At 50.2% G+C, this 22532-nt stretch overlaps 1 protein-coding gene across 1 annotated transcript; it reads left to right on the plus strand.

The window, feature by feature from the left end:
* The first annotated feature begins 862 nt into the window (after positions 1-862).
* Positions 863-22056, plus strand: RNF169 (ring finger protein 169). Its single transcript, XM_032093688.1, has 6 exons — positions 863-1238; positions 9663-9739; positions 14448-14594; positions 15295-15407; positions 16097-16196; positions 16864-22056. Exons 1-6 carry the CDS (start codon positions 863-865, stop codon positions 18064-18066), a joined length of 2016 nt encoding a protein of 671 aa, XP_031949579.1. The 3' UTR covers positions 18067-22056.
* The last annotated feature ends 476 nt before the right edge of the window (positions 22057-22532 follow it).

The following is a 22532-nucleotide window of genomic DNA, read 5'->3' on the forward strand; positions in this document are numbered from 1 at the left end:
GGGGGTGCTAAGATATGATGAAAAGACTGACTGGTTTAGTGCCCCAGTGAGGAGATGAAAAGCAGAAGAGAAGTACAAGAGATTTCCATAGCAACTGGTGCAGAGGCTCTGCCTCCTCTGGTTTGCTCTGAGTCACCATCCATGGTGGTTTAACTCTGGCTGGACGCCGAGTGCTCACCAAAGCTGCTCCATCACTCCTCTCCTCAACCGGACAGCAGAGGGAAGACTGAACAAAAGGCTCGTGGGTCAGGAAAAGAACGGAGAGAGATCGGCCACCCACTACAGTCACGGGCTGGGAGAGCTGGGGGTGCTCACCTGGAGAGGAGAAGGCTCCAGGGAGAGCTCAGAGCCCATTGCAGGGCCTAAAGGGGCTCCAGGAGAGCTGGAGAGAGACTGGGGACAAGGGCTGGAGGGACAGGACACAGGGAATGGCTCCCCACTGCCAGAGAGCAGGATTAGGGGGGATATTGGGAAGGAATTGTTCCCTGGGAGGATGGGGAGGCCCTGGCACAGGGTGCCCAGAGCAGCTGTGGCTGCCCCTGGATCCCTGGAAGTGTCCGAGGCCAGGCTGGACATTGGGGCTTGGAGCACCCTGGGACAGTGGAAGGTGTCCCTGCCCATGGCAGGGGTGGGACTGGGTGAGCTTTGAGGTCCTTCCAACCCAAACCATCTGTGATTCCATGATTCCATCCCACCCTAGTAACCGGGCGGCCAGCGCTGTCCCATCCCCACAAAGAGCGGGAAGCGCTCGGCTGGCCCCGCCTTCTACGGAGGGAATGAATATTCATGAGAGGGCGTGGCTAGCGCGCGGCGCGCGCGGCGCTCATTAATATGGATGAGGGGGCGCGTCCCTACATGAATTATGCGGGGTAGGCGTGGCCGCCGCGGCCCTTCAAAGTGTGGGAAGATGGCGGCGGCGGCGGCGGGCGCCGGCGGCCGGGCCGCGGTGCGGGGGCGGCGGCGGCGGGGCCGGTCCGCGGCCGAGGAGGAGCAGGACGCGGTGGTGCTGTCGGTGGCTGAGTGCCCGGTGTGCCGGCAGGCGCTGGTGGAGGCGGTGACGCCGCCCTGCCGCCACTCGCTCTGCCTCGCCTGCTTCCAGCGCTGCCTGCAGGGCCCGGGCCTCTGCTGCCCGCTGTGCCGCAGCCGCCTCTCCACACGGGCCCGGCGGCAGCAGGCCGAGCCCGCAGCCACCACGGCCGCCGGAGCAGCAGGCGGGGAGCAGCGGCCGCCGGACCAAGGTGCGGCTGCGGCGGCGGCGGCGGCGGCGGCACCTGCGCCCCCCCCCATCCTGGACCGGGCGGGGCGGGGGGGGCGCGGGGGCGGGGGCGTGGCCTCTGGAGAGGGCGTGGCTGCCGCGGGAGGCGCGATGAGTTCGCGGGGGCTCAGCCCGGGGGGCGTGGCCATGGCGGGGTGCGCGGTGAAGCTGCGGGGGGGTCGGCTCCGGAGGGGGCGTGGTCAGGCGCTGAGGTGCGGTGAGTTTGCGGGGGCTCAGCCCGGCCCCGGGCGCGGCGGGGGTGTGCAGGCGTAGGAGGTGTGATAAGTTTGCGGGGGCTCAGCTCCCCCGAGTCCTGCGGGGCCAAACGCGGGAGGTGCGATGAGCTTGCAGGGACTCAGGCCAAGTCCTGCGGGGCCGAGCAGGGAAGGGGGCAGTGGGCTTGAGCCCACCCTGCTCTGTGGCATCGGGAGATGGAGGGGATGGATAGCACCATCCCCTGGAGCAGATGTCCCAGTGGGAGGGATGTTTCCCCACTTCCTCAGGTGTTTTTGTGATAACCTTGCCCCAAAAGTGAACGAATCCAACAGTGCTGCCAGGAGTCGGGCAGGTTTGTACTGCATCAAGACAGGAAGGGTTTTGCACCATGGGAAGTCTTAGTCCCTTGTTGACATTAAGAAAGTCCATCATCCCTGAGTTCATGGCTTTTTGTCACACGTTTCCTCCCTGCCTCCAACGCTAGATGCCTTCCTCAACTCCTAGAAAACTGCTCCCTGTGTTTCCTTCAAAATAAATCCTGGTCTGAGACGGTGGCATTGCTCTTTCGAAGATGCCCACCTTGCTGCTGTCAGAACTCGGGATGCACCCGGATTTGTTGGTTGGAGAGGTGTTGCAGCAGTGCCCACTTCTGCGACATAGCAGTGCTGAGGGGAACCCTGCAGAGCAAACAAGGATTTAAGCTACAGATAAACATCCTTTTAGCCCAACCCGTTCCTTTCTGAGCGTGTTTCTGGTCTCCCAGTTCATGCTTGTGTCAGCATCCTCTAATTGGCTGTGGGAAGAATTGGCAGGATGATCTTAAACAGCTTAAATTGGTGGTTTGAACTAACCCCACTAACCTGGAAGAGATTTAGGAAGCCTTCACGCGGAAGGATTTGCTGAATCAATGAACAGATGGGCTCTCCAGAGGGAGCTGAGCCCAAGGGCTGGGAGTGGTTCCTCCGGAGAAGGGACAGTGGGAACTGCCGAGTCAATCTCTGCTCCAAGGCAGTGGTGTCAGTCGTGCGTAAATGGACTCGGCATGGTCCAGGCGAGCTGGGGTGAGAGTATCCAGCCATGCTGCAGGAATGCTGGTCTAGTGTCTTAGCTGGGCTTTTTTAAGAAGAATTCATTTTAATTCTCTGCTTGTCCTGAATTGTGTGGGACGAAGGGGAATGGCTTCCCGCTGCCAGAGGGCAGGTTTAGATGGGATATTGGGACGAAATTCTTCCCTGTAAGGGTGCTGAGGCCCTGGTACAGGCTGCCCAGAGAAGCTGTGGTTGCCCCATCCCTGGAAGTGTCCAAGGCCAGGCTGGACAGGACTTGCAGCCTCCTGGTCTAGTGGAAGGCCCATGGCAAGGGGTGGGATGAGATGATCTACACGGTCCCTTCCAACCCAAACCATTCTATGATTCCGTGATTCTGTCTGGCAGTAAGGCACATAGTCATTGTGTGGGCTGTCATTTTCTGCCTGCCCAAATTCCCACTTGTGATGCAAGCTGGGCTCATAGTGTGAGGAATCAAAGGCAGATGATCCATTACAAACAGGGACCTACTACATGCACAGAGAGAGCAGTGGATGTGGTTTCTCCTGACATTAGTGAGGCCTACTGGAGGGTCCCAGCATAGCTGAAGCTGGCAGGGAGACCCAAGCCCTGCTCAAAGCAGGGTCACCAGCAGCAGGTTTCCCAGGACTGTGACCTGGTGGGTTATGACCATTTACAAGGTTAGAGATTCTGCGGCCCTGACAGTAAAAAAATATTTTCTATGTTCAGCAGAACTTCTATTTCAATTTGTGCCCATTTCCTCCTGTCCTGTTACCAGGCGGAGGAGCCCGGTTCTGTCTTCTCTGCTTTCTGTTTGGTATTTAAACACATTGGTGAAATACCTCTGAGCCTTCTCTTCTCCAGGGTGAACAGCCCCAGATCTCTCAGCCTCCTCTGGAATGTCAGATACTCCAGTCACTTTGCCCTCATGGATCAGGATAAACAACATCTGCTGCTCTGTGCTCCTCCACTGAGCCCGCCATCTCATCATGGAAGGCATTGGTTAAGCCTACTTTCCTCTCCTTCAATCCAGTGGCCTACCTCCCAAACACCTTGTCCTTGTGTAGCAGTGGTTTCCAGGCACAGCTGCTTCCTGGGAATCAAGGTGGGGCTGACCCTCCTCCTTGCCCTGTTTGAAGGGCTGGGTGACGTTTGCTTTCTCCCAAGCTTCACGAACCTCTCCGCATCACCATGACCTTATCGATGGATACGTGATGTATCTATACACGTACCAATGTCTGTAGGCCCCTGAGCAGGGGCAGTGAAGGCAGCAGAGCCCAGCTCATCCCAGTGGTGTGCAGTGACAGGACAGAAGGCAAAGGACACAAAGTGAAACACATCAAGTTTCACAGGCTGTAAGAAAAATACCTTCCACTGTGAGGGTGACCAAGCACTGGCACAGGTTGCCCTGGGTGGTTGTGGAGTTTCCATCCTTAGAGACAGTTAAAATCCAACTGGACATGGACCTGGGCAGCCTGTTCCTGATGACCCTGCTTGAGCAGAAGGGTTGGGTCTCCAAAGGTCTTTGCCAACCTCAGTTCTTATGTGATTCTGTTACCAAACACTGATTAAGCTCAGGTATTTCATTAAATCACTTAAAATGTGCAGAATCTTTAAAACTACTCAGTATGACCACTTGACATACCTTGATTATTCCAGCTTAAACCAGCTAATTAATCATGGTTTCATGTCCCAGTTTTTGCGATTCCCTTTGGGATTCTTCCATGACAGTGGGCTTAAGGAGCTCTCAGACCTTGGCTGAGGCTGGGGATTCTGCACTAGGTGCTGTCCAAATAGGTATAAAGTCAAAATCCTTGTCACGACACTTGTCAAACAAAACTGGATAGAAATCAGCGGAGACACACACTCGGTGCCTGTTGTATCTTGGCATGGGCTGGTTTTCCTGACAGCTCCTGGGCATCTGATTCCCTTGGAGCTGCCCTGCTGCCTTCAGCCTCGTGCCAGCTGCTGCTCCAGAAGGATGCAGGTGGCCCATGGGTCCCACGTCCTCTCTGGACATCTCCAAGTTCACAGAGCACCTGGGAGGGCACCCTGCTGGTGTAAGGCCACCCTTTGAGCTAGAGATGCAGTGCTGGCTGCAATGCTTTGCTAAGTGAGGTTTCTTATATTAAAACAGTTGCTTGGTGAAATTCTTGGAAGGCAGAGAGGAGCAGCAGATGGGAGGCTTGGAGACTGCGGGTGTGTGTTTGAGGATTCAGATGGCCAAGGAGAAGGAACAGAACATGTTTGCAGCAAGGTGCCCAGCCTGATTGTGAGAAAATAAGTACACTCGCATTTCAGAGAGTCAGATTTCTTTTGTTTCTCCTCTGCCCAGTAGCAATGCACAGCAATCAATAACTGATGCTCATGTAAGAGGGGTGGAGTGTTTTTGCCAGACTTGTAACATGACTTCCCCCTCCTTCCTGCCAGTCTTTTTCTGGCAGTGGCTTTCCCCTTTCCCCACTGGACTAAACCAGTCTAGTTCTTGAGCATTTCCTGGTGATCCCTGAATTTCCTGTCATTTCTGTTGTTCTGTAGCCTGTCAGGAGCTGGTTTTTTTTGTCTCAAGACCACAGTGCTATGACTTTGGAAGCGGCTATCCTGAAGAAGCCTTTCCCTGCCTCGGGAAGATCAGTGATTTGCTCCCCACATCAAACTGCTTTAAACTGACACCATCTCTTTTTTTCCTCCTTGTCACAGTGTTGTATTGCTAATGGGATGGGTTAAATTTAAGATTTCCTGGGAAGATAGGATAGGGTGCCTCTTTGGGGGCCGTGAGGCTGTCACAGGGCTTGCACCTCCATCTCTTTCCTCGTTGTCCCATCTCCAGCCCTCTGCAATACTTAAATTATTTTTAGTCTGCCATTAATGAAGAGAATGATTAGGACCAGACCTAGAGTTAGCCCCAATGGTCAGTGTGAGAGGAATGGCCGTGGATCGTCAACTCTTGGAAAATAATTTTCCAGTTGAATAGTGGTTACACCTCTGCTAGGGTCAGAAAAATCCTAACTTCTTGTTTTGTGTTTTGAAAAAAATGTTTAAGATTTTGTCTTCAGCTGCAAGTGTTAACTGCCAGGAGTTAAAAGGAAAAGCAGTGAAAGCCTCAAGGGAGATGGAAGCTGCAAAGCCTGCTGAAAGTTTCCGTGGAAGCTGGGAGTGATTGAGTTTCACTGCTGCCGGTGGCAGAGCTGGGACTTGCCGGATGGCATCAGTTTGGCAAAACCCAGGAGCCTCTGAACAGCAGACAGGGAACCGAAGGGTTCTGAATCGAGTTCAACTTCACTTTTATTCAGCCCATGTTGCTGAATCCACCAGATGGAGGTTTCTGAATCTTTTGCCAGTAAATATAAAATGTGCTGGTCAGGAGTGCGGCTCCACGGAGATGGTGTGTAAGACACACTTCCGAGCTGGCATGGAAAGGATGGAGGCATTCAGGGGGATTGAGGCTGCAAGTCAGATGCCTCTTATAAAGAAAACCAGTGTTAAATAATTAGAAAATCTTTTGTCCTCTCAAATAGTGCAGAAATCACTGCTGGTTTTTTCCAGGACTGAGCACAATAGGATGCAACTCTTGTATGTCAGCATAAAAAAGCAGGATGCCGGGTTTGATCCTGGCACTGTGACTGTTTCGGTGCTCTCGGTGGGCTTGGAAGGAGCATCCCAGTGGCAGCACTCCCAGCAGACCTTCAGAGTCAGCTTCATTTAGAAACCAGTTCTGTTGACCCATAGATCAGTCGAGAGGAAGGGCAAGCAGGAAATCTGTTGCAAAATCAAGTAAAAAGCCTTTTCTTCCATGATTTTGCCTGCTTTGTTTTTGTCCTGGGCTGTGGCACACATCGAACCAGCTGAACAGCCTTGTCCTGGACATGAACATCCAGAATTGGCATGGGGAGCTGTGCCAGAGAAAGACATGTGATGCTCTGGTCACCTTGTCTTCTTCCCAGTGCGAGGACCGGTCTGGTTTCACTTGGAATGGTTTTGTGCCGACAGAAGCATCCTTGGGTGCAGCACCCTTCTGCCCTGTCAGCAGAGGGCATGCTGCCCCTCTGGGCAGCCCTGGAGGCACCTCTGGAGTGCTGTGTCCAGCCCTGGATCCTCAGCACAGCAGGGCCAGGGAGCTCCTGGAGCAGGGCCGGCGGAGGCTGCGCAGCTGAGGAAGGGCCTGGAGCAGCTCCGTGCCCAGCACAGGCTGAGGGAGCCGGGGCTGCTCAGCCTCGAGAGGAGCCCCAGCTGAGAGGGGCCCTCAGCCCTGGGTGTCCCTGGGGGCAGGGAGGGCTCAGGGCAGGGCCCGGGCTCTGCTCCGGGGCCCGGCAGCAGCACCAGAGCCACGGGCAGGGCCTGAGCCCTGTGAGTTCCACCTGAACATGAGGGAGAACTTCTGTCCTGTGCGGTGACCAGGCACTGAACAGGCTGTCCAGAGAGGCTGTGGAGTCTCCCTCACTGGAGATATTCCAGAACCCTCTGGACACAATCCTGTGCCCTGTGCCCTGGGATGGTGCTGCTGGAGCAGGGAGCTGGGACCAGGTGAGCCACAGTAGTCCCTTGCAGCCTGACCCATCCTGCAGTGCTGTGAAATGCACATACACAGCTTTGCATACATTTTTGTTTTCATCTCTTTTATACAGAGTTGGAAATTTGGAGTCTCATCTCTTTTTGACCCATCTGTAAAATATCCAAGTTGTTACATAAAGATACTATTGATGAAGTTGTCTCTACCTGGTGTTGGACCCCTTTAGCTAAACCACCACAACTTACACATAAATGTTATTCCATCATGTAAAATTTCTTCCAGCTTGCTGAACCCTAGTGAGAAATGAGAGCGATGACAGTGGCTCATCTTTCCTGGTGCGTGTTTCCTTCAGGTTAGCTCGTGCCCTGGAGGGAAAAACTCCACCTTTATAGCTCTGGAGACAAGCTTTAAACTTTGAGAAGTAATTGAAGTTTGCTGCAGGCGAGTTACAGATTGCTGCTGCTCTTGGGACTGTCTCTGTGGAAATTCAGCTTGATAAAGTTCACAAAGAACTGGAACCGCTCAAGGACACAATTGAAAAAACATTTTGGGAAGCCGTGGAAGGTTTCCAGTGCGGCCGATTGCGGGCGCAGAAGCAGGAGCAAGGAATGCAGCCTGGCCCCCCCAGCATCAACATCGCTTGGGATTTTTATCACATGTGTAGGGACATTTGGGATGTTTTCCTTTAAAAACAAGCCTGGCTCGTGCAGGCCTCTGAGTATGAGGGAATAGCAGCTTTTTAATGAGATAAAAAGGCCTTATAGTCTATACGCTTAATGTTTGCTTACATGAGATTATTTTTCTCCCTCTGAAACGAATATTAGATAAATGCTTTGTGATTTGTGCAGCTCTGGCATTGGCAGCAATTGCCTCTTCAGAGGCTGCAGAGTTTGCACTCACCCTCACCAGCAGGAGGGACTGAAGTTACAGGGCTCCCTAGGAACTTTGAAAGGGGAAACCAGGGGAAAGCAGGACAGGTGGTAACAGGATTTCATCAGTCTGTAAATGGCATGTTTGGGCAGTGGGGCTGTGGGCCATCCCCAGGGAGGAGGGAAATGTGGCCGTGAACCAGAGGATGCCTGGCAGAATAGTCAGCAGCTGGTCATTGGGTGTTTGATTCACCCACCCTGCCATGAACCTTTTGTTTTGAGGCAAATAAAAACACTTCCTAAATAAGGGAAGTTCTGTGAGGGGGGCTCAGCCTGGAGCAGAGGAGGCTCAGGAGGGACCTTCTGTCTCTCCTCAACTCCCTGACAGGAGGGGGCAGCCAGGGGGGGTTTTGGGCTCTACTCCCAGGGAACAGGGACAGGAGGAGAGGAAACAGTCTCAGGCTGTGCCAGGGGAGGCTCAGGCTGGGCATCAGGAGGAATTTCTTCACTGAAAAGGTGGTCATGCGTTGGCAGGGGCTGCCCGGGTTGGTGTTGGAGTCCCGATCCCTGGAGGTGTCCAAGGGAGGCCTGAACGTGGCACTCAGTGCTCTGGGCTGGGGACAAGGTGGGATCGGTCACAGATTGGACTTAATGGTCTCAGACATCTTTCCTAACCTAAATGATTTTGGGATTCTGTGAAAACGTGTGGTGGAGCTGCTGGTTTATATCCTTTAATTTTAGCAGGGTGGGAAAAGGAAGTACCCCTGATGTTTCTTCCTTGCTCAAACCTGTTCCATCCTGACCACAGCACACTGGTATGATGAACTGTGCTGTGTCCTGCCTGGAATACTGATAGGGATTGAGCCAGGATGGTTGTCCAGGGGTTGTTGTTTTGTTCTGGTTGTTCCCTTTTCCCTCCGAGCTCCTCCAAGTGAAGTGCAACTTGCCCAGACTTGCACTGCACAGAAGTGGGAGGGAGCTTTGAGGCTGATGAGCAAGGGAGTCCTTTGGGAGTAACAGACTCCAGGGATGGAGGTTAAGCTATAACCCCATGCCAGTATGCTTTTGGTTTCTGAATTCCCGAGGGGAAAGGGAGGAAGTGGGAGCAGGACAGGGAATTTCTGCCAGACACAGCATCCTGCCCGCTCAGCTTCCAAACGCTGATCTGGGGAGTGCACGGCAAGCGGGAAAAAGGCTGTGCTGCTGCGGCTGGGAGGGGATGTGGAGGAGACCTCATCGAGAAAACGGGGGCGGTCTCCGTGCATCGGCGGCAGTGGCAGGAGGGCAGCGGCGTGAATTCGAGGTGCGGGGCTGCTGCTGGCAGCCTGTGTGCCTGGGGTGTCTGGCTGCAGCAGGCACCTCAGTCCTGGCTTTATTCCTGGGACTCAGATTCCCTGTGCTTAAAGCCTGGGTTTATTCCTGGGACTCAGATTCCCTGTGAAATCTCCGGGCTGTTACTTCACCCCTGTGTTTACATCGTCCCAGTGCTCCCCGATTGCTTAACTGCTTGTCAAGGACTCTTGAGAATCTCAAAGGAAACTCAGGAAGTGCAAAGTGGGATTACTTGGCCATCCTCCTCCCCATGTTTCTGTATGTTAAACAGAGCTGTGATAGCAGTGGCAGAATATAAACATCTGGGGTTGAGAAAAGTGCTGCAGAACCTCTTGTGCAGCCTGTGGAGATCTCACCCTTTTTGGGAAATAATGGCCAACACCAGCTACCCTGCACTAAAAAGTGTTTCCTTTTTTTTTCCCTTTTCTTTCCAGACTTTATATTCAGAGCACCCATTAAATTAAGCAAAACAGGGGAACTCCGAGAAGAATATGAAAGCCAGCTAAGGAAGGTCAGTATTCTGGGTAATTGTGTTTTTTCTTCCAGAATAACTTGGATTTCCTGCAGGAATGCCATCCTACCTATAGGGAAACCTGAAGGGCTCTTTTTTCCTCTTCTGTAACAAAGGTCATTTATTCTCTCTATACTGTTCATCCAGTTCAGGAAATGGCTGTATTTGAGCATGTAGAAGCCAAATTTTGCTGTCTTAGTCTGCCTTCCAGATCATGGAAATGTACCTTCTTTGGAGTGACTGTTTGGTTGTGAATGTAATTCCATAAAGGCTTTTGCAGCATAAGACATCTCCTGCAGTAACATCCTTCTCCTCAAAAACAAACTATTCCAAACTGGAGCTTTCTATTTATTTTTAGCCAAGAAAATAATGTCATTTAAAGGCCCAAAAAAAAAAGAGAATAAAGGCTTTTCAGCTGGTTTGGAATTAAAGTCCATGAAAATATTTTCTGGAGTTTTGATCTTTGTGATCTTGTTTTCCCTTGAGATGGGTCCGTCTCCTTGCTGATTATTTTACCTGCTGGGGAAAACGAACCAGAGGGGTTTTTCATTGTTGAAGAATTTTCTTTGGGTTTTCACTTGCAGATCTCAACAAGTGTAGAAAGGGCTGGGAGGCTGATTGAGTTAGAAAAACAGCCTTGTCTGAGTAGGAAAATACCACCTAGGTGATTTCTCAGGTCAATAATTAATCTGAGAAATGCGTGTGTGTGAGGAGACAGTTAAAAAGCATGGAAGGGCCTTCCCTCCTGCTTCTCCTTGTGTGGAATTATCCACTGATGGACAGTGTCACTGCAGGTTGCTGAGATAACTTTGGCTATTTCATTAACTGATCATAGGAATTGCAAGCTCTTCTCCAATTCAGGTGCTTTGCCTGGAAGGCAGGGACACTTTGTGTGCAAAGCCGTGGGACTTGAGGCATTTTCAGCAACAATTCTCTATCAAGTTTAAGAAAGCACATTTGCAGCACGGTCAGGTTTTTATATCTGTATTTTTTGACTTCAGCAAAAAGATACCGCGTGCAGTCCAGTGCCAACACATCTCCCTTCCCTTGCAGTCAGAAGGAAATACTTTACCTAGTTTCTGGCTTTTTGGCATGTTTTTGTCTTGTTCTTGTTCAGCCTGCTGCCTTCCCCTTCTTGCCCCCTGCCAGACGGGAGATGGGTTTCTTCCCCCTGCCAGCTTAAACTGCTTTTTGTGAAGCTCAGCTGAAAGAGCTGTGTGGGAGGAGATTCTGTGAATCGTCATCTAAGAGGAAATGGCAGTGAAATTTTGCTGGTAAAATGACAACTGATGATGCAGTCACACTGTGTCCTTATTAATGGAATCAGAATAGAATCACAGAATCATTTAGATGGGAAAAGCCCTCTGAGATGGAGTCCAACCGTTCCCCCAGCACTGCCAAGGCCAACACTATCCCACGTCCTCCAGTGCCACATCCACATGGCTTTTAAACCGCTCCAGCAATGGGGACTCCACCACTGCCCTGGGCAGCTGTGCCAATGACTGGCTACCCTTTCAGGGAAGAAATTTTCCCTGATATCCAACCTAAACTTCCTCTGGTGCCACTCGATGCCATTTCTTCTTGTCCTGTCACTTGTTGCGTGGGATGAGAGACTGACTCCCATCTGGCTCTACCCTCCTGTCAGGAAGTTGTAGGGAAGCAAAATTCTGCCTGTTGCTACTTACCAAGAGTCTCTTGGTGTCTGAATTAGGCAGGAGGAGACAGAATCTGAGGTTTGGGAGTCTAAACTTGTATATTGATTGGATTTCCTTCCACGTCTCAAGACATGGGGTTTCATCCCAGCTTCCCTGCCCATAGAATGGGGATAACCGGGGCTTTCCTCCTGAGGAAGGGCAAGGAGCATTTCCAAACCTTTTTACATCTCCCAGATGGGAGTTGTTTTATAAATCTGAACTGTTGACCTGCTTCCCAGCCTTTTGCAGTTGAAAACAAAGTGGTAGCGTAATTTGACGGGGATAATCTCATAGCTGAATTTTCTCAACTGGCTTTCAGAATGAGATAGATTTTTGCTGTCTGTGCAGGATAGCGAGATGGGTTTTCTCTCTTTTGTGCCCTTGGTGCTCTTGCATTTTATGTTCTTCCAGAGGAGGCTGTCATTTCTGTGTACTAAAACCCTAGCTCATCCTGTCCAGCTGTCTTTTTATCACAAGCAAGTCTGTTGCTTGTAAGCACACACAGTGGGAGGGAAACTCCTACCTGAGGCATGTGCTGACACGCAGCTTCCCAGAGCCAGGGCAGACGGAGCAGGCTCCGGGAGGGAGCAAACCTGGACGGTTTGTGGAGGCGAGAGAAGATACCAAATGTGAGTTTGCCAAACTTTTGGAAATAAATGTTAGTGTCAGGAATGATGGTCCTGAAATGGGCGTGCGTTGAGTGAAAAATTATCAATTGCTTGTACAGCACTTTTTCTCCCCTGCAGTTGTGGTATCCAAAAGGGCTAAAATGCATTGTCTGATAACTGTGCTGTTAACAGCAGCTGTTGGTCCTGCATCCAGTATTTCAGAGATGCTACTCAGGTAACATGAGGTCCTTCTCCCAGGGTACATGTTTCACACGACATTGTTTCAGTTTCTTGTCCTCCTGTCCCAGCACAGTATTGCCACGTCTGGAAGCAAATTCTCTGGGAGATAATTTACATTAAGGTTACTTCAGATTATTATTTCTGTAATTAGTACAGATTTTATCATTAGAGTATGATTTTGTTTGCAGCCTTAATTCTGGACCTAAATTCTTTTTTGTATGCTATTAATTAGGGTTAGGATCCTGTTGTTGCCTTTTTGACTTCACTGTCAGCAAAGCTTGGGTTGTCACCTCACACTAATTATGCCATGGATTTGCCCAAAATCCTTAAATGTTCTTGTGTGTTGTTACATATTCTTGTGTCTTTCAATTTGGGAATTGAGTATAATTTTATAATTTAGCCAGAAAAGGGAATATTTCCATATAACTTTCTTTCACCTGAGAAATACAGGAGGAACACGAGGGTTGGGTAGTATTTCAGCCAGCCAAAAAAAAAAAATCTTTATGATAAATCTTGATGTGAATTTGTTTTTCAGATGCTTCAAAAAAGGCAAAAATATTGTTGACTTAGAGCAGACTATTCATCACGTCCACATCAGGTGGTGACAGTCTATGTTAGTCAGACACTGTTGTAGTTACTGCTTGAGATTATTAATAGATGAGGAATTTAAAGATAGATCTTAAAACAACTCTAAGCAAGGAGTCAAACTGGTCTTTGAAAATATTTGCTGAACACCCATAATCAGCCAAACAGTGGAGTTTTTCCTGCTTTCTGCCTTGTTTCCTCCTTGTTTTCCTCCTTGTTTCTCTCTTCCTCATCTCTAGGGGTTTGGATTCAGTAGGATTCGGGTCCTTCCCAATTTGAAAATCACAATGTGCTTTTCATGTAATGGCGTGTGAACTCTGCTTTGTTTGTCATCCATATGTCCAGACTTTCGGGGTTTTCCCCTCCTCCAGCAGGGAAGAAAAACACTAAATATTTTTGGAAGAATGAGGAGTTTTTGCAACATCCCCCGCTGCCTTTATGAGTTAGGGAGCTTGTTAAGCACCTGAGATGCCTAGGCCCAAATATGAGGAAGAACACGGGGATTTGAATTCCTGGTGCTGTGGTTCATGAGCGGGATGAAGATGTGTCAGTCAAAGGTCTGGATGACTTCTGCACGGAGGGTGGATGGAGGAAGGAGCGAGGATCTGTTCTATATACAGACACATGTAGGCTATTCCTGGGCTGTGTCTAAGTTGAGCAAGAGGCAGGACACAAGCTGGGAAAATGGCTGGGTGATGGAGGGAGAAGGGAGCCGGATGATGTTACCCTGGGCAGGGACGATCAGGTGGCGTTATCTGAAGTGTGTTCTGCTGAGCCTGTTCATCAGGAAAAGGTGGTGGAAAGGAGGAGAAAAGGGGTATTGTTGGTTTTGATAGCAAGTCTGCAAAAAAAAAGAGGTCCTGGCAGAAAAGGGGAGTTTGAGTCCTTAGGTAAGGTGCAAAAGGGTGCAGCAGGACAGGCAGCCTGTCAGGGTCCGTGTACCTTGTGTCCCAGATCCTGGCATTCCCTTGCACTTCTCCGCTGCGTCTGAAACTGAATTCAAGCGTTGTGCCTGGAGTCAGCTGTCAGGGGTAAGGTGGCCTCTCTGGATCTTCTCCATCCCAGCACATAGTGAAACAATGGGAGTTCATCTCTCGTGTAGCTTTCAACGTGGGAATTGCTGCATCTCACCTTTTATTTTAGGTGATGCTGCTTATGTGTCTGCCAAATTGTGTGTGCTGCATGTCAGGCCGTCGGATGGCTAAAACTGAAATATCACAGCTTGCAGAAAACTAGTTGTGCACATTTTTATATGCAGTATGATCATCTACAAGTAGAGAAAAGCTTTTTGTATTTCAGAAAATACAGTGGCAGAGAAGGCATTGTCCAGCCCTGGGCCTCACGGTGCCTTTGTTGTTTTGCAAAGAAGATAAAATCCGCGATACTTGTGTATAAAACACAAATGTGGTGTAGAAGCAAACCAATCTTCACATTACTGTGAGACAGAGGCAGTGGCTCTACCCTAGAGTAGAGAAATGAAGGCACAAAATTAAATGATGTGACCTAACTCTTGGTCTTGCCAGTCTGTAAGTGTAGGACTTCAAATTATAACTACTCTACCTCTTTTGTCATTATTTCCAGCTGAGAGAAGAGAAACTACAAGAAGAAAAGACATCTGAGGATCTGATTAACAAGTTCATTCTAGATGACATGGATGTAGGGAAAAGAAAAATGGAGGAGCAGCAGAAAAAAGATGAATCTGTAGTGCTGAAAGGGAACCAAGAGTGTGTAAGTAAGCTCATGCTTCTCCTTCCTGCCCATATATCAGAATTTTCATTCTTTGGCTTTCCAGGATTCCTTGATTGAGTTTTTACAGTTTTTGAAGGCTTTGAGCTGGCAGATTTTAAAGATCCTTGTTAATGAGAACTGTCTTCTAAGGTTTGTTATGGCTGCAGATGTTCTTCTAGAGGTTTCTGATCCCCCTTTTACCCTCGACTACGTGACTCTTCCAAACACACCAGCTCCCCTCAGCTTTGGGGATATCCTTGGTCTTCAGGCTTGCATGCATTTCCATGAACGTTTCTCCATGAATCTTCTGCAGTGAAGTTGTACAACTGAAGTTCAACACATTCTTCATGCTGACTTTTGGCTATTTCCCATTTCATTTGGGAGGCTCTGCGGGAAATGCTCCTAGAATTTCCATTTGATGGGCTGACCCATGGGGGCTGAGTAACCAACACCCTGTAGTAACCTTTATTGTAGAATTTTCCCACATTTTCTTGATCAATAAATTAATGTTATTTGATGACTAACAGCTATATACAGGAGCTATGTGCTTATTTTTGTTTTATTTATGCCTTATGTCCTCTCAGTATGATCAGAAATGGGGAAATTGGGGATCTTTAACACTTCTGCAAGAAAGATCTTTATTTTCCAAGTTATTCTTTTTGTTGTACATGTCAGCTAACTCTTCCTTGATTGACTTCAGTTTCCTGAGCGTCTCTCGGATTCCGAGAATGAAGAACCATTCCAGGGCAAGCAAACACATCGGTCAGCTTTTGTTTCCAAGACCAGTGCCTACTCCTTTGCTTTCCTTTCAGGGTAAGATGCTGAGACTTTATTCAGAATAATGTCCTTTAAAGATGTTCTTTTGACTTGTTTTAAACACACCTGAGATGCTCTAATTCAAATGGTGGTTCCAATCTAAAATACGTGATTTTTTTTCTGGAATTTTAGAACAGACTCACTGGTAGAATGTGGTGTCTGTCTGATTACTTCCTACCTGGAAGTTAACGTTTATCCCATGAAGGAGAAAAATCATTGCCTGTAGATTCAAACCATTAGTCAGAAATCAAAATTCTGTAGGATGAACTCAAGAGTGCCGGTTCCTTCTCCAGCACAGGTATGAAGGGATAGCATCAGCCCCAAACAGCTTTTTCCCTGGAAAGCTGTTGCTCGGCACAGCAGGAGCAGCTGAGTAACCAGGTGTGTTTCCACGTGAGAAGCAAAGGGGTTTCCCCAGCTTCCTCGTTAGCACTGACCTCGGTTAATTGTGAGCCGTGGGCGGAGGTGTCCGTGTGTTCAGCACGGAGCCCGGGACCGCAGACCGGGACTCTGCCGGAAACCCGAGATTCCTGGATCCCTTTTTGCTGAGGGCATAGGAAATATCTCTGCCAACCGGGCGCTGCCAAGGCTGATGCCTCTCCCACAGGTAGCTACTGCCAGGGCTGTTGAGCTGGTTGTTCCTAAGGTCATGAACAGTCTCCTGTTCTCACCCATCTGCTTTTCAGGAATTTAACCACCAAGGTGGAAAGGAGTCGGAGCTGCAATGACACCATTCAGGAGAGATCCAAGAGCAGGCAGAGATCAGCCCCAGCCACCAAAACAAAGGTACAGGCAGCATCTGGAAACAGGTTCCTGTGTGTAAATGTTCTTATCTGAGGTTACACAGCAGCGGTAATCTGGAGATATAAAATATGGGCTTTGTGGCACTGTGTTATCGCCATGGGGCCAATCGCTTCCTTGTGCCTCCCAATAAAACCTGCTGGGTTAGGAATTGCTAAGCAGAAAAGCAGACAGGTGTCAGGGTTCTTGTGTAGCATTGGAGGCTAATTGGAGGTTGAAAGGGTTCTTATCAGGCTGATTTATTCAGGTAAAGAGAAAACACATTTCAAGGCCAGGTTGGACTGGGCTTGTAGGAATCTGGTCTAGTGGAAGGTGTCCCTGCCCATGGCAGAGGGTGGAATGAGATGGTCTTTCAAGTTCCTCCTCACCCAAAGCATCCTGTGGCTGTGTGATTTTGCCATCGGAGTGGTTGTTACTTGTGGCAAGAGCAGCTCTTAGACTGTAATAAATTTGACACCCAGATCATGCTGGACTCCGGAGTCTCCTGCTCATGTCCCACATCATGTCCCACGGGGGGTGCTGTGACCGGCAGAGGCGGGCAGGGGCAGCCGTGTGCGGCAGCCATCCTTTGTGCCGGCCTCCTCTCGCACGCTCGCTTGCCCGTGTGCAGCTCCGTGAGCGGCTTTCCCAGCTGTGCTGCCTTGCCTTGCAGGTGCTGCCCATCACCGGCGCGTCGACGCCGCTGCTCGGGGTGCTGTCGTCCACGCAGAACAACCGCTGCCTGTCTGCCCCGGACCTGACGGCCGAGAAGCGCCTGGTCCTCAACGCCGTGTCCTCCCTGTCGGCCCTGCACAGGCCCGAGCGATCCATCAGCCCCGAGAGCAATGACAGCATCTCGGAGGAGCTCAACCACTTCAAGCCCATCGTCTGCTCCCCGTGCACTCCCCCAAAGAGGCTTCCCGATGGCAGAGTCCTGAGCCCCCTCATCATCAAATCCACCCCCAGAAACCTGAACCGCAGCCTGCAGAAGCCAACCACCTATGAGGCCAGTCCTAGAATACTGAAAAAATGGGAGCAGATATTTCAGGAGCGTCAGATCAAAAAGACTCTCTCTAAAGCGACCCTTACGTCCTTGGCTTCGGAGCCCGGGGAAGACACCGTGGTTCCTGACATCACCAACTCCAGCAGTTGCACTAAAGAGCAGCCACAAGTGCAGGATGATCACCTTCCACCTGACACTACAGGAGAGCCTCGCGCTGAGCTGGATTTCTTCCCTTCTGTCAGTGAAATGAAGCTGGGAAGAGGGAGTGAGAAGAGCAGAGGTTCACAGGCCTTAACCACAGATGACGGTGCTGATGAACCAGATGTGAGATCAAACGTAACCGCCCTAAACACACGAGTGTCTGAAGTCCCTGACCTAAAAGTGAATACATTCATGGACAAATCCTGTCTTAGTCTAGGCCCAAAAATGCTGAGCAGAAGACTCATGGGTGTCAGCGCCTCACTGCCTGACACCAGCGCGCTCGGAGTCCCCATCAAGCCGTTGGGGAAAAAGCAGCTGAAATACCTGAACAACAGTGAGTTGATCAACGTACAGAACAGCACTTGCAATTCTGTGGAGAACATCATCGGGGAGCAGCCCCCGCTGCTGCGGCGGGGCCGGAAGAGACGCTGCAAAACAAAGCACTTGGAGCACAACGGCTCCGTCAAAAGACTGAGGCACGTGGCAGGGGAGGTGGGCCTGCCTCCAGAGGTTAGGGACGTGGAGCAGAAGCTCCAGCAAGAGGAGGAGGACAGGAGGTTGGCCCTGCACCTGCAGCGGATTTTCGACAGCGAGAACAGGACAGTGGATAGGCGGAAAGTCCGCGTGGATCGGTATCTGCTGCGGTCCAAGAGCACTCTGGGTGCCAAGTAGCACTGCTGGACGATGTTGCCTTTCTAGAGGACGATGAGGTTTATCAGATTATCTTACAGGAAAACTATTTTTTGCCCTACTTCCACCCATGCAATTGTTTTTTCATTTCGGTGGTAAGACATTTCTAGGTCCAGTTCAGAGAGAAGCCAGAGTCCTTTCAGGTTTTTTTAAAAAAAAACAAAAAAAAGAGAGAATGAGAAAAAAGAATCCTCCGGTCCTCTCTGGTCCGTTGGTCTGAAGGAATTGTCTGTCATCCCTGTGAATACTCTGCAAGACCTCCACACGCAGTCGGGCACACGTGCGATCAGGCCACATCTGGTTGTGGGGTCCGGCTCTTATCCATGCTCCGTGTTTCTTCTGGGAAGTCCTAAACAGAGCCCCCCCCCCCCCAGTACTTCCAAATGAATGTATCTCACTGTCTGCACCAGCACTACAGATCATTTGTCACTTTTCTGAAGCAGAAGGCCAGATACAGTGAAAAGAAAGACCTGAAATAAGGATTTTACTGAAAAACCTGATAGGGACTTGTAATTTCATGTTCGTGACAGGGGAGAGAGCTCAGGTGGAGCAGCTGGAGCCGCACGCTGAGCACTGGGACCCAGGGAGCTTTTCTCCCAGACCATGTCTTTTCCAAACCAAGAGGGTTTCCTGTTCTTCCCTATGATATTGAAGAAAGGGAAAGGCCAGCCAGGGAGTTTCAGGATGGATGTCGAGGAAGGATGTCCTCCCAGCTGACACGTCCCCTGCTCGGTTCAGAGCTCTCTCAGCACACCTAAGGCCTGTCCTTGCATGTCCCGGAGGAGCATCCCAAGTGATCCGGCGCATTGCTGTGCTCTCCAGGCACCCGATGGGACGGGAGCCCCGCTGCCCCAGTGCGCTGCCCTGCCCTGCTCCAGCTCCCTGCCTTCAGGTTCAAACCACTAAGAAAGCTCAGGTGAGCAATGCACTAAAAACTTCCACTTCCAGGCATGAAGTGGGGCCTGGAGCAGAGCTGGCTCAGAGCCTGGGCTTGGTGGAGCATGTGTTCTCTGCACAGATGTGGCAGGCCACCCTCTGAGTGTTTGTAACACTCTCCCATGGATTCATTTCATGGATTATTTCCAGTAATGTAGCTTGAAAAGTAGCGTTCCAGCTCAATCCTTGACAGCTGCCTTGCAGAGTATTCACTAGGACCCTCGGAGCCCGCAGGGACCTTTGCCCAGGGCGGGGGCTGCAGCATTACCCATCCTGCCCCCACCGTGTGCCAGGTGGCAGGGATGTTTTTGGGATGAGCACAGTGCTGGGGCAAAATTCCCTAGGGATGGTGTGAAGGGAGGGCAGCCAGTGCACATAATTAGACGGATCTGATCTAAGATAACAGCATTGCCCAATTTCCTCTATCTAAAAATGGTTTAATTTTCTCCCTCCATCTTAAACGGTCAAAAACAAAAGAGGAACTGGTTTTCTTTTTCACTGCAAGGACCCTGGCAGGTTTTTTTTTCCTAATTGAACTGGATTAAAAAAAAAAGAAAAAAAAAGAAATCTTATATTTTATTGGGTAAAATTTATATATTTTAAATACTATATTTCAACAGATCGACACTTTTGTTTTGAGAAATCTTATAGCAATGATTCCATAATATATATCTCTATCTCTGTATCTCCTTGCCACACAAACTACTGGATGGTTAAAGTTGTACCTGGGGCTGGTGACACCTGGCCTGCTCTGCCTTCCCAGCGTTCCGGGCCCTCTCCTGCGCCGCAGCCTTGGCAGGTGCCGCTTGAAGCAGGCGCTTTTGACCCAAACCGAATCCTGCTCCTCTTTCCAGCTGTGAATTAGAAGGAAATTAAGGAATTAGAGCCTTGACTGGACCTAGAAGAACAGCGCAGAGAGAAGTAGTGACGGCCTGGATCTGCCCTTGGAGCTCAGGAGGGAAAGCCACAGCTTTAACTTGGAATCCGTGCTGTTTTTCCCAACACTTGGAGCTAAAATATGCACTTCCCAGGTGCATTTAGATTGAGAATTATTTTTACAGGCCCCCTTCTCTGCAGCTCATCCCTGGAGCCCCAAACAGACTTCCCTAAGCAGTTTCCTTTTTTCTCATGGTGTTTGTGGGGGTTCAGCCAGGCCTGGGCTGCTTACACTACAAAAAAATAGATTTACACGCTGAATGTATCTTTTCTTTCCCCTCTTTAAACAGATTTCACAGCCCAATGCACTAGGCCAGTGTCTTAAATATCTTCTTTTGAAAAGATTTTATAAATATTTTGGGGTTTGTGTGTTAATTTCCTGGTTCCAGGTCCAAGCTGGGCAGAAGTGCAGGAGGCAGTGCCTGGGCTGGAGCTTGTCCCCAGCCAAAAAAACCTTCATGGGACCCCTCGTGCTCCCAGCTGCCCCCAAAGCAGAGATCCCAACTCCCCAAGCATCGTGCACGGGCCATGGCATCTGCGTTCAAGGAGACCTTTGGATGTGGAATCACAATCCTGTGGAAGGGTTGTGGCGATGCAAAGCCAGGATGAATGTTTTATTAATTTAACACTCTCGAAGTTTAGGTAAGCTTGCACAAAACAACAAAACCTGTAAATAATTACACTCAAAAGAGCAGGAATTCTCAGCCTCTCCCCTGTAAAGGTCAGGAATGACGCCACCTTTGCCAGAAATCATGCCAGCTGAGAAGGAAAACACCTCGTGCTGAATGGTGGATGCAGCACAAGATTAAACCAAGTATTTATTCACACTTCTCTGAAAGTCCTTTGTAACCCTCAGCTGCCTTCCCTCCGGGATGAAGGCATTCCTTGCTGGCTGTGGGACAGCATGGGCATGGGAGTGTCCTCCCAAAATGTGAAGCTGTCTAATCCGGAGGGGCTGGGGTTGGTTCCGTGACAGAAGGACTGTGTCTGCCAAAGATGCCACCGACTCCCAGAAAGTTGCTTTCTGACCCTCTGGGGCTCTCTGCCTGGGAAAAACCGTATGGAAAGATCCGTGTTTGGAGTCAGCGAGATCAGATAAATGAAGGAAAAGTGCCAAAAGGGATCATGCCAGGTGATTGTATGACGTTGTTCTATATTGTCAGTATTTCTCTTCCAATGCTATTGTACATGCAGTGCACAGTAGTCATGAAGTGTAGCTTGAACAAGCGCTTCTTTGTATTTTCTCAGTGAAAGCAAAGGGGGAGATCGAAGCCTTAAAGACTCTCACTGATTTTAGAAAACAAGCCTTTAGCAATGCTCCGAGGGCAGGGCTCCGCCTGGGCCCTCCGACAGCCCTGTCCTGCCTCCCGGTTGTCCAGCAGAAGGTTGGCAAAGAGTTTGTCCCACACACGAGGGGAAGCGTTTCGGGAGAACCTGGACCCTCTTGCCCGGTGGGGGATGCAAGACAGAAACGACCCCCTGTCCGTGGTGGAGCCCCGCGGGGTGTCCCGGGGATGGGAGCTGGGATGATCCCCGCGTGCCGCACGCGCCTGACACCACCCTGCAACACCGCGACGCATCCGCTCCAGAGTTAGCTCTTCACTATGCAAATGGGAAAACCTTCAGCTGGTCACGAATGGGGGTGTGCGCCTGGTTTCCTTGGGATTTGCTGTCAAACTGTTCAAAACCGACCTAGATGTCGCTACACTTTTTCTCCAGTAACGCTTTCAATCGTCGTGCTTTCGTGTTCTCCGCGCGCCAGCAGAGCACCGGCTGGTTACAGACTCTCACGGTCGTTCTGGTCTCAGCTGCACCCCCGTGGCTTCACCTGAATGTGTTACCCAGCGATGGAAGGCACCAAAGGACCGCTGACTTGCATGTGTGAAATGTGTGAGTGGAATGACATGCAGGCGTCTGTCATGTTGTGGCTTCTGTTGTTTGAAACAGAGTAAATCCTGCTTGTGAAACAATTGTCACAAACCAGAAATATGCCAACAAATGTGTACAAATAACAGTGTTCGTTTTAACAGCAACCAGGACTTGAACTGCAGGGCAAAGGCCGAGGTTCAAACGGAATAAAACCAGGTTCTGACAGTGAAACTCCCCGTTTTCTTGCTGTGCTTGGAAAACAAGCAGGATCCTACTGCTGCTTGTCCCAGACAGGTGACACTTGCCTCCAGCTGAAGGAGGTTGTGGAGTAATTGTGGAATCACAGAATCATTTGGTTGGAAAAGCCCTCTAAGATCATGGAGTCCAACCACTCCCCCAGCACTGCCAAGGCCACCACTGACCCCACTCCCCAAGTCCACACGGCTTTTAAATCCCTACAAGGACAGGGACTCAGCACTGCCCTGGGCAGCTGTGCCAGGGCTGGACAGACCCTTTTGGGGTTTTGCCGGGCCCTGCTTGCACTGGCAGCTCAGGAGGGAGCCCTGTCAGGGCTGGCATGGAGATAAAACATGGCCAGTGCTCAGAGACCCTAGTGCTGCTTCCTCTCAGGGCAAACCCATTTTACTCCAAGGCTGATCTCCCAACAGCTGGGTTTGGGCTGAAGTTAATCCAGCTATAGATCCCAG

The sequence above is a fragment of the Corvus moneduloides genome, chromosome 2, assembly GCF_009650955.1.
Source record: "Corvus moneduloides isolate bCorMon1 chromosome 2, bCorMon1.pri, whole genome shotgun sequence".
Lineage (NCBI taxonomy): Eukaryota > Metazoa > Chordata > Aves > Passeriformes > Corvidae > Corvus > Corvus moneduloides.